The sequence below is a fragment of the Ciconia boyciana genome, chromosome 7, assembly GCF_034638445.1.
Source record: "Ciconia boyciana chromosome 7, ASM3463844v1, whole genome shotgun sequence".
Lineage (NCBI taxonomy): Eukaryota > Metazoa > Chordata > Aves > Ciconiiformes > Ciconiidae > Ciconia > Ciconia boyciana.
The window spans coordinates 8,022,871-8,035,333 of NC_132940.1; the positions used below are offsets into that span (position 1 = coordinate 8,022,871).

Below are 12,463 nucleotides of genomic sequence, written 5' to 3' on the forward strand. Positions count from 1 at the left end.
TTTTTGATGTGTAAAGGTTTACAAATCAGTGAGCCTTGAAGGTTTTACCTTTACTATGGTGGTTTGTTTCTTTCAGTTTGATGACTTAGAGGATGTGCTGGTTGTTGATTGAATCAAGAGTTAGTAGTATTCTGGTAGGATTCCTTCTAAAATATTTAATGCCTTTTATTAAGTAGGTTTCTCATGAAAATAAAGCTGAATAAAATCTGTGAATCAAGAAAAAAATTTCTCCTCAACTAGTATCACTTTACTTGCTTAGTGACAAAGATGTGGTTTTGCATCTTCGGAGCTCATCTGCTTTGTTGTATTTTGAAGGGTTTTTTTTCTTCTGTTTCTGCACAAATTTAACATGATTTTTTTTCCCCATGTCAATTATTTTTTTGTTTGTTTCTTGCTTGGGTAGAATGAAAGACATAAAAATCAGCAAAAAATCTTTATGTAAACACTGTGACTTTTAGTCTGCCTTCCTAAAAAACTAAGACGTATAGGCTTATGGTGCCCAGGTGTCCCCACAAATAACTTTTGAACCCCTGGACTCCAATACCCATTAAATTCTTCCAAATTTCATGAAAATACAGCCAGGTAACATGGAAAGAAGTCTATCAAAAGAAGCCCTTATAAATATTACAGCCATAGGAAAAACTTAAATCAGCCCATGCAATTAGGGATGAGTGGCAAGCCCACGAGGAACCAGACTTTGTTAGTTTTGTGGCTCACAGAACCTGCTGGTTTCCTGTGTGTGTTTCCCTACAGAAAACAAAGGCAGAAGCAGTCCTGGTTGTTCTGGGACTAATCTGCTGCTCCAGGAGTCCTTGATGTCACATCACGCTTGCCAGTGAGGGACAACTACCTGTCTTGTGTGCTTACGTTCTTAGGGAAAATTCAAAAGGTGCAAACCAGATTATTTTCTTGAATTCATCTTGCGTGGTACAATGCAGTTAAAAGGAAACAAATTTTCTAAATTTTTTTTTTTTTTCTTCTGGTCTTGCTGATATTTAGACTGGTGATGGATCATGACTTGAGGCAGGGATTTGTATATGGCAGTGTGTGGTGTCTGAATCAGTTATCCTCCTTCATGTTGAAATATTATTCTGAAAAACATCAGTTTGGTGCAACCGTGATGTTAGCAGGGTGTTTTATGGTTACATTGATAAGTAGCACTCATTCATTCATTGTTGGCATTCAGGAATGTTTGTTTTCTGTTTTATTGACAACTAGCAAAAATAGTCCAACTGGAAAGTGAAATCTTAGTTTTAGAACTCCTCAAAATTAAATGTTAAAAGTGACTGTAAAAATGGTCCAAGGGTTTTCAACAAAACTGCTTTCTTTGGCTATTAAGAATTCTGATGTGTTTTAAATTTTTAGTTACTGTTTATACCTGTCTGTTCCTGTTACCCCAATGACTCTGCATTGCTCAGAGGGAAAGAAAGGGATTCTATTTTAGATTGTAAATCGCCAACAAGATGATTTAGGAAGGATGCAGACATACAAGTGAATTAGTTGCCTCATTACTCCGCCTCCGCTGTGATGAGGTAACTCCTTTCACTGTGTGCTCTGGCAGAAGGGTAAGCTAATTTTGTTTAGTTTATCTCAAAATAAAAGTATGCCAAAGTGAGCTGAATTGATTTGCAGTTAGTATGGGCTAAGAGTGTGCATATGGACAATTGCAAGTCAGCTGAGCTGCAGGCATGATACGGAAGAGGGAGCAACTACAACTGATATATGAGCCCTGAATTCTAGGTACCCTCTCCTCAACTTCATCTGCACAGCCCAGGGCTGAAAACAACACATGGTTGGTCAGGTTCTTATTGTAGGTTGGAACACAACTTAGTTCTTAGAAAGGTCATGCAGAGTTTGCAGGGCTGGTAAATGAGAAATAGTAACTCCTTATTTCTGTCATGACCAGATTTTAAAGTGTATTTCAGTTAACTGTAAACAGAAACTGAGACTGTCACTTCTGCAAAACTTTTTCTCAAAGTAAGACTACTTTGCAGCAGAGCCGTTGACATCAATTTCAGTGGCAGGTTTATGGTAGTATGAACCCTCCTGTGATTTCAGAACTGACAAGCTCAAGCCCTGCGCTCCTCAAGCTTACCTGGCGTAAGCATATATAACGTTCACATTTGCTAGGCAATGTGTTAAAGTTGTCTCATTTTTAACTTCAGAAATAACTGCAAGAAGTAATGAAAGAGAAGGCAAAGTGATGCTTCTGAAGAGCAAAACTGTATTTTAAAAAATTTTTTTAGCACTCCAGATGCAAAGTGGGTGAAATTCAGTATTAACACAACATGCTGTGAGCAATGGAAGAAATTTTGACTTGTTCCAGAGAGAATCAATCTGGCCATGAGAGCACTGTGGATCAATAGAAACTGCTGCCTCCCCTCTGCAGGGAAAAATATCTCTAAAATGTCGTCTTGTGATCCTTGCGGTCCTCCAGACTGGTCCATTTTGGGTAGACATACTGTACGCTTCATAAGCGTGGAATTCTTCAGTGTTGAATATGCGAAGAGAGAAATTTGGCCAAATTCAATTGGCCTTGAATTTCTCTGTGATTTCTTTTCTACTTTTTATTTCTTCATTGTTGTAAATTGGGAGAAAAGTCAGAGCATGGAAAATGTATGACCTGGTGGCTTTTTATGTCTTGGGAGAAAAAAAGTGTCTGTTTCTGTGCCTAGCCTCCTTTTTCTCTTCTCACATAAAGGAAAAACACGACTATATATCTTTGGAATCAGGAAAACGGATCTGTTTGCTGCTGCTGTCTAACTCTGTATAGTTACAGTCAAAAGGTTGGGTTTTTTTAATGTAGTTTATATAAACTTTATATAAACTTTTTATATAACTGTGTGGTGGAGCAGAAGGAACATGATCATGTTTCAGATCTTGTAAAAGTCTGAACTCATCATGTGTGCTTGAATACAGAGCATAGCTTTGATTAGGATGAAAGATGAATTCCAGAAAGAAACTTAACTGTTTCCGTTTTTCCCCTCTGGTGAAATATATCTGATATCCTCCAATGTGAATGGTAGCAAATATGTGGCAGAATGAATAGCAATGCTCTGCCTGCTGAAGTTGAATAGTTGAAAAGGTATGTGTATCAAAAAAAGAAAGCAGGATGCTGCATCAAGGTTTTTGCTGAGTAGAGGTGCTCTCTTGTGTTGGGAATTAAGCTCAATTTACAATACCATTTTGTGGGATGTTATCACTGCTTAAAAAATGCTATTGTATTAGATTTCTTGACCTAGGTAAAGCCAGAGTATAGGGCTAGAACAACATGCAAGCGTTTTGTCTGAAAGGAAAACATTGTAAATGTTTCATTATATAGTCTTCATTTTAAATAGCTTCACAAGGGGTGTTCATTTGTACATGCAGTAGTAAGTTGGCACTTTGATCAAAAATTAATACTTGCCACCTTCTTTTCCTCTTACACTGCACTTTGTAACACCCAGAGTGAGCAGGGGTATAAGATGATGGTGGAGGCAGTAGGGTTTATATACGTCTTTCTGGCTTTAGACAAAATATTTCAGCCATCTAAAACATTTTAAGTATTAAGTATTTTTGTGCTCCCTTTTGAGGTAGTATGAGTGTTTCATAGTTCTGAATGTAGAATTCTCAAAACACCTTTATGGGACAGCACTAATGTCCTAATTTTACAAATAACTACTTTGTCTTGCTTCCCTAGGTGGCTTGCTCAAGGTTACACAAGAATCCTCTGGTGGAACAGGGAATTATATCCAAATGTTTGATGTTTAAAACTTGAAACGTGACTTCTGGATTACCTTCTCCTAACAGAAATGAAAGACCTATACCTTTCCTGTCATTCTGCTGAAATTAATTAAATTATAAGTATTAATACTCTGATCAATGCTTTTAATTCTGTTTACCGCTTCTTTTTCTTTTTAGGCATGTACTGGTATTGAAAATATTGATGAAGCTATAACGTTGCTTGAACAAAATAACTGGGATTTAGTGGTAAGTATTCTAAGAAAATGACTTCATAGATCAACCTCATGTAACAGTGACGTGCCATCTTGCTGAGACAGCTATTATCTTTGTTTCGAATTTGGGTGTGTCTTCTATGGCTGGGGCAAGCAAGTTAATGTGCAGACTGTTTCTGGTCTGTTAAAGCCTCATTGCCAAGTTAACATGATATTGAGTTGTATATACCCTGGTATACTCTTGATTGTCTTCATGCCTTTTCCTTTAAATCAATGTCTCACATTGTGTTTAGTTTCCTTTTTGGTTAATTGTATGCATAACTTTGTAAGTAGTATAATTAAGGGTAGCATTTTTTAGAAGACATCTTGTATATACACACAAGATTTTTGAGGATTTAGGTGCCTGTGGAAGAAATGGAAGGTAAAACAACTTCTTCAATCTTTCATATGCTTTTAGTTTAAAAATAAGATAGTTGCTCTTCTATTGTTAGTTGTTATGCAGAATTGAGTCAGAGATTAAGGCCATACCTTATTTAGATTTGGTGTTATGCAGACACAGTTAAACACAAATGAAAAAAACAACAAACTAATTCTAAAAAACCCCTATCATCTGTTTTGTAACAAGGTTCGATATGCAGACAAATAGTAGGAAACCAATAAAACAAGCAAAACAGTCTTAGGTATTTTAGGACTCTGCATAGGATTATCAGAATAAAGAAACTATTAATCCATTTTCTTAAGATTTAAAAGTGTAAAATAGAGCAAACTTAATTAAAAAGCAAGTGATCTTCCTTTAAACTGTAATACCTTTGATTTCCTCCTTTTTTTTTTTTTTTCTTTTCTTTTCCAAATGAGTGCTCTTTGGACCAGTCCAAATTATCAGAAAATTATTTAAAAAAAATAAATTAGGTTTTCCAAAATTGACTATGGATAGAGTTTCAACTGTCTGCCACATTGATATCCCAACATATTGTGTAGAGTGTTCTCTATGTTTTAATAATTACAAACTAAGTATCACAGAGGTTAGGGTGGGATTTTAAACTGAGTTTGTTAGAATTAATATTGTGTTTCTTTTAAGGCACAAGGATTAAAATGACATGTAATATTGTAACCTATGCTAAACAAATGCTATGTGCTCCGAACACTTGAAACTAAATGTTTAAAATGAATGTTGGCCATAGTATACGAGTCTTTATTTTGCAACATGTCATGTTATAAGCAAGAATGAGACACCAACAAGCAAAAGGGAGCACATATCGTCACTGTGTTCAAACAGAAAAACCCAAACGAATGTTGACAGAGTGGTATAGTTAAAAACATCTTTTGTCGTAGTAGTTTGTTGTGACGTAGCATAGGCCGTTTTGAAAATTACAGTGTTTATGGGAAGGCAAGGAATAGCCTTATGCATTTTGTTCAGGTTGTAAAGTTCTCAGTACAATGCATTAAATCAGTTGGAAGTGGTTTTGGGGGATTTGTAAATTGTAAAGTATATGCTTTACAATAAATGCTCACAGGTGAGGTTGAACGGGAGAATTGCAATGAAAATTGGTAAGAACAACTAAAGGGATTTGTTTTGATTTTTTTTTTTCTTTTGAGACTCCAGAACAAGCAGAAAGGGAGAGTGAAGTATTTAAAGCTATGAAAATGGCTACGAGAATAGCTTTAAATACTTAATTTTATTAGTGATGATTAAATGATCTAGAAGTAGAATATAGTGGGAAAAGAAGTAATGACCCAAAAATGCAAGCTTAAAAAAAGGCATATGGAAAGTAAGAAAGGAAAGAAAATTAGGGATGTAAGAGGTACTTCAGGAAAGTACATAGTTCTTGAACCTAAACAGAAGATGAATGAGAGGAGTATCTATGAAAAGGAAATGGTAAGTTGTGGAAGAAAAAAAAATAAACTGGGGAGAGTAAACGTGAAGATGATGCCTAAGAGTCTGTCATTAGTAGGACACTGGCTCCTTTTTAATAAAAGCAGCCTTCTTGTAAAAAAGAGTGAAAACCAAATCATGCTAATCTAACAGGGAGTTAGAAGCAGAAGAGAGAAGAAAGAGGACAGAAGACAAAAGAAATGTGAATGTAAGAAGAAAAGGAGTTACGAGTTTGAGAGAGAATCAAACATCTCTTTGTTAGGCAAGGGATTTTAGCATTTCAAAAGTCAAAACAGTACATTAAAAAAGGCTCATGACTTACGAGAGATGTAGCATTTTTTTATTTTAAAATTAAAAGTGTATGGTTCATGTGTGGTGGGGATTTTGTTGTGTTTTGGTTTTTGGTTGGTTTGTTTATTTGGGTTTTTTTGTTTGTTTTTTTTTTTTTATCCCTTTGATTCAGTAGTCAAGTACAGATTCAGTGCCATGAAACTGGGGAGGAGGGAAGGCTTTGTTTTGAACCAAAAGGTCTTGGAGTTTTTTAGTTGAGATGAAAAATTAAAAAAACCTTTTTGCTTGGCACTAAATATTTAATTCAAAGCAGAACAAAGCATTTTTGGGGATTTGTAAGGAGAACAAAACTTGTATGATTTAGTTCAAAAATCATGAAGACAGTAATGAATTGGTGATGATTTTGGTAAGGGTTCCTCTATCATCCCTTGACCACCAATCTGTTCGGTAAACGGGAGGAATATCATTGCTGTCTTCTCTAATTTCACTTAGTTTTGTGTGTCTTATTTAGAGGCTTATTTCAAGTTCAAGTTTTTGATAAACATGACCTGAATTCATAGATTGGGGATGAGCACTTTTTATGACAAAAGTATCTTTGTTAAAAAAAAAAAAAAGAGAGGAAATTAAACCAATTCTTCAAGTGATTTTACAGTTCTAAAGTAAAGAAGTAGTAGTAAAATATACAGGTGTTCAGGGTTTTTTTTGGGGGTGGGGTGGGGTGTGTTTTCTTGGTTTTGTTTTTTTAAAGTGTGGAATCCTTTACTGCCATGATTTTTGGAAGTAAAATCACGAGGTCTGGATTTGATCAGGAAAGCTTCTGTGAGGCACCCAGGGTAATACGAAGTAGAAAGCTAAGCAAGTCCCATTAGGATGTGCTCAATATAAGTTCAGGGGCACTTCTGCAGCATTAGGGAAAAAACCCAAACCATAAGTTAATGAAGTTCTTGTCTCAGAACAGATGGCTTGCTTGCTCTTCATTCAGGCTGTCTGTGTCTCAATTCCATTTTCCTGTTTGGGGTAAAAAGTCGTGCACTATCAGAGGCTGTGCTAGGGACCCAGGCTGAAGGTTCCCTTGAGCACCTGTTGCTTCTTGAACTCTGTAAAACTCAACTCAAGGGCGTTGTTATTTCTCTGGGACTTCAGCCAAAACAACTAAGAGCAAGTAGTCCTGGTGAGTTGGAAAGCAGAAGGATCCCAAACCAGAAACAGAAGTACTTACCAACATAGGCTGACAGAGAAGTACGTCAGAATGCACAGAGACAGCAGAGGTTATACAGTTCACAAAACAAGTTTCTAATGTCATGCTACAAGTACTATGTTTTTGTGTAAGTTTTTTTGAGGATTTCTTTGTTTGCAGTGATACAATATTCCTGCTGCTTATTTTCTCCATACTTTTTTTTTTCCCCCCTCCTTGTCTTGCTAATAGATTTTAGTATCAAGGGTTAAAATGTCACCAGTGTCTTTCCTGTTACTTCAGTGGGTGTTTGTATCTTGTATCTTTTGGACACTTGGTCTTACCTGTAAACAAAGGCAAACCTGAGTGAAGTGTAAGGAACTGCTTTCTTGGTTTACTTTTTCTAGTAGCCACTTATGATTTTTATTAAGAATTCATCTGAATTATTTTTTCTTTTCAGTTTAGAACTGAAACATCAGCTTCCTATATTTGAACTTTTAAAGATTACCCACGCCCATTAGAAGTCTTCATGTCTATTCCTCTATATGGGATACTTTAAGACAACATAAACTGCCAGTAATTTATCTTCGACTTGGAACTAAATAAATTGGATTTAAATGTCTCAGAGTTGTATATGTTTTACAGTGTTCAAATCATGTTTGTAGCTGTTTGAAGTGATACAGGAAACTGTGTTTCATAAATGTTTGGTTGCTAGGCTTTGTTCAAGTCCTTAAAATCAAATTGATCCTGAGAGTGCTGCTGAGGAATTCATATGCAATAACAGCATATAAGTTGCTTGGTGGGATCAGGAAGTCTAATCTTGCCAATAATTAGTTCCCTGCTGTTGCATATGACTTGGCCTTTGTGGTGGTCTGCTGCATATATAGCAGCTTAGGGGTTTTTTTCTGTATTAGAGCACTGTAGCCTAATTACTAGGCTTATTGCAGGCCGAGCAATGAAATATTACAGATGTTCTGTGAGATACAGAAGATCAACGTAGATAATATAATGATCTCTCCAGGCCTTCATCTTTATGAAACTGTTCTGCAATAAATGGATCCAGCAACTCGCTTAAGCCTGCCAGGATTGCTGATGTGTTCTTTCCTGTGTGTCATTTCTTTAGATCTATTAATTTACAATCATTTTTAACATCTGAGGAAGCAAAAGTTAGGAATTTGTCTGTTGTAAAATCTGATGGTTTCATAGCTTGCCCATTTAACTATGAACTTCTGTTTTGGCATTTGAAGGTAAGAATGACAGTATAAATGTATGTTAAACTTTGTGTAAAGACAATAAAACAAAGGTATGAAAAATCGCAACTATGTGTCTTTTGAAATGTTTCTGATGATGGTACAAATTTAAAGGAAATGACCCATTAATATACTTCTTGACCCTATGCAATATGGACCTTCATATATATGAGGTTATTACATAGGTAATTGCTCTTTGCTCTGCTGATATCAAATGCTTGTATCTGTGCATAAAACTTGGTCTCCTGTACCTTTCACAGATTTAATGAAAAACTCAAAATCCTTCATATATAGCATGACCTTATGTTCTGTGCTGGTAATCAGAACAGGATTTTTGAATGAAAAGCAGGATTCACCATGCTTAATTTTCTACTTTTTCCAGTATGACCATTTCTGTTGTTATTCCTGTTCACTGGTTTTTAAAATTATTTTTATTTCATGTCTTTTCCAATAGACATTGTAATGTAGGTACTGCTTAACATCACTTTAAGAAGAAAATAAATTTCATCAAAATAAAGGGGGGGTTATCCCATATTCACCTCACTGTAAACGTGTATAATGATTATTAAAAAAAAAAAAAATCTGTTTTTTATTTTCAAAATATATTCTTAAAATGACCTTTGTGCCTTCCTGCTATACTTGGTTTCGTTATTCTATATTCTGGTAGAGGCTCAAAGCACAGTATAACTTCAGTAAAACCAGCAGTTAGTGCACCTGGAAATGTGACAACTTGCCGTTCCTGTTGTACACAGCTTTCAAGAGTCGGCTGACAAAAAGCATTTCTATACCTTGGAAAGAGAAAACTGTATATTCTGAACATCTGTTTTTATAAAGCTTCAACTCTCAATTATAATTTTTTTTTCTGAATGGATAACTTACACAGAAGATTGGACAGGCTGGATCGATGGGCCGAGGCCAATTGTATGAGGTTCAACAAGGCTCAGGGCCGGGTCCTGCACTTGGATCACAACAACCCCATGCAACGCTACAGGCTTGGGGAAGAGTGGCTGGAAAGCTGCCCAGCAGAGAAGGACTTGGGGGTGTTGGTCAACAGCCGCCTGAACATGAGCCAGCAGTGTGCCCAGGTGGCCAAGAAGGCCAACGGCATCCTGGCTTGTATCAGAAATAGCGTGGCCAGCAGGACTAGGGAAGTGATCGTCCCCCTATAGTTGGCACTGGTGATGCCGCACCTTGAATACTGTGTTCAGTTTTGGGCCCCTCTGTACGAGAAGGACATTGAGGTGCTGGAGCGTGTCCAGAGAAGGGCAACGAAGCTGGTGAAGGGTCTAGAGCACAAGTCTGATGAGGAGCGGGGCTGAGGGACCTGTGATTGTTTAGCCTGGAGAAAAGGAGGCTCGGGGGAGACCTTATCGCTCTCTACAACTACCTGAAAGGAGGTTGTAGGGAGGTGGGGGTCGGTCTCTTCTCGCAAGTAACAAGCCATAGGATGAGAGGACATGGCCTCAAGTTGCGCCAGGGGAGGTTTAGATTGGATATTAGGAAAAATTTATTCACTGAAAGGGTTGTCAAGCATTGGAACAGGCTGCCCAGGGAAGTGGTGGAGTCCCTTGAGGTATTTAAAAGACGTGTAGATGTGGTGCTTAGGGACATGGTTTAGTGGTGGACTTGGCAGTGCTAGGTTAATGGTTGGACTCAATGATCTTAAAGGTCTTTTCCAACCTAAAAGATTCTATGATTCTAAGATGAGGGGGTTTTCCATCTCTCTGTTTAAAACCTCTTAAAAAATAGTAATTATTTGTAAGACAGGATTTTTTAAAATATAAGTACCCATTTTGTTTATATATTTATATTTACTTCTATGTAATGTTGTCTTTTGGAAAGAAGGAAGTAAAAAAAAACCACCCAAAAAACCCAATAAAACAAAAAAAACCCCAAAACCCCCAAAAAATTGAACTGAGAAAAATGAGCTAGGGCTTTACAATTTTTCTATTTCTGTTGGAGGTGCTAGTTTAGATGGGATTCCTAGGCAGAAAATGGGCCATTGGCTCTTGACAGTTATCAACAATCCATTATTTGTATCTTTTATTGCTTTGTAACCATTAAGTTAATTCTTTTGTTATAATGTGTAGTGAATCTCAGTACAAGCTGGTAAAAACTAATACACTAAAGGTGTCTTTTGTCTCTTTTTCTGACTGGTTTTCCCTGTGAAAGCTTTGATGTGGTATCTCTGTATGGTTTTTTGATTGATCTGAATTAGTCTGCCTCCAGAAACTAGGTGATTAATTTAAGTTTGGCACAGGGCCATTTCTTTTCCTTAAATGTGGGACACTATTGTCATATGTTTAGCAGCTCTCTTGTTTCATTCCAAGTGGGCTGTAATTCGGTGGCTGGAGAACCAGGACTACACATTATGGTGATCGTGTTCATCGTGTTGGCCCCTTTTATCTTGTATTGTTGACCTACTGTTTTCTTTACTTCAGAGTTGCATACGAAATATGGCACACATTTGACAGCACTCTCTATGGGACTAGTGGGAAGTTCATGATGTGTTCCTCTCATTAGAACTAGGTCTGAGGGATTTTCACTGGTAGTGACACAGACTTATCCGTGTATTAATAACATTCTCCCAGTGGTCAAATGAACAGTCACATCTGCCTGTGGGAACCAGAGGTTTGTATCCTTTTTTTTTTTTAAGGAGCTCTTAAAGTTTTATTTTAGACAGGTGTCCTCTTTTGAGTCTTGGTGTCCTGTCAAACATGTTATTGTCAGCTCAGTTAGTTTATGCTCGCTGTTACTGCACTGAGTAGCCTGGACAGCAATCAAAATCCTGCTGCCAGCAGAGCTAAGGAAGAAGGAAGCTCTGAGTTAGGTAATGACAAGTGATGTTGGTGGATGGGCATCCTGCTGGTGCAGGCGTCCTGTGGGCACGGTGCCTGTTCTCCAGGAAACACAGGAGTTGCAGGTTTCTTGTGTGTCCAACCGCAGTATTAATCTCTTCTAGTAGGACACAAATTGTATGTGAACTTCTGTTTTACAAGGGACTACAGAAATCCCTTTTGGAAGTCTTTAATGTACTTTCTGTTAAATTAGGGATCCCTGCTCGCAAAAATAGTGTAATTTCTCATTCTTTGTATTTCTAGCATTCTTGCAGCTCCCAAAGTGACATTTCTGTGTCTTTGGGTAAGCTCAGATGCGTGCTCTATATTTTATGCAGCTGGGTGGTAGCAAAGAAGACTAGCTAATTCTTTAAAAACCTGTGATTATTAAATTCATTGTTTTTATTTGCTTTTGAATGCCTTCACCTTGAGTAAAACAGATGTTTCCTTTTTGTATATTCTCTGCATTGAAGACCATATGAAATGTGCAGATCTATAGGCAGTTGTAAGCATGGTATGGCTTTCCATATAGCTGTATGCACATTCATCTATTAAAAAAACAAAACAAAACCAAACCACAAAAAAGCCAAACACTACCACTAATACATGTGGAGGAAATTAAGATTCTTTACTTGCAGAATGCAGAATAAGAGTGCTGCTTTGTCACCTCAGTAATGTGCTTCAAGGAAGGAAGATTATCTCTGCTGGCAGCAAGGTAGCCCAGTCTTCGTGGTCCTACCAAATCCCAACTGCTTTCTTCTGAGACTTTTAATAATGGCAATAGTTGATACCTCAGGTGACGTAGGAAAGTGTTCAATGTATTGCCACTGTGACAGTAATTTCACATGACTTTGAGAGCAGAGATTGCAAATGATCTGGTTGTGTCTCTGTATCTGTCTTGGTCTGTTGCCTGCAAGTGGTCTGTTAGACATCAGAAAGGGGTCACCAGAGCAACTAGAGTTTAAAATAAAATGGAGCCAAACCCAATAAAAATGTCATACACGCATTCTGACACATGCAAGCAAGGAAACAAACATACTAAAGGGAGAATAAAAGTAGCAAATGTCTAACTTGTGTGTTCTAGAGTTTTGATTGTTTTGAAT

General features: G+C 37.1%; 1 protein-coding gene across 1 annotated transcript in view; it reads left to right on the forward strand.

Moving 5' to 3' along the window:
* The window catches only part of FAF1 (Fas associated factor 1), a 179,221-nt gene that overhangs the window by 14,690 nt on the left and 152,068 nt on the right, over window positions 1-12,463 (forward strand). The window contains exon 2 of the mRNA XM_072866708.1: window positions 3,901-3,969. Coding sequence (XP_072722809.1) covers window positions 3,901-3,969 — 69 coding nt within the window. The remainder of the gene's footprint in view (window positions 1-3,900; window positions 3,970-12,463) is intronic.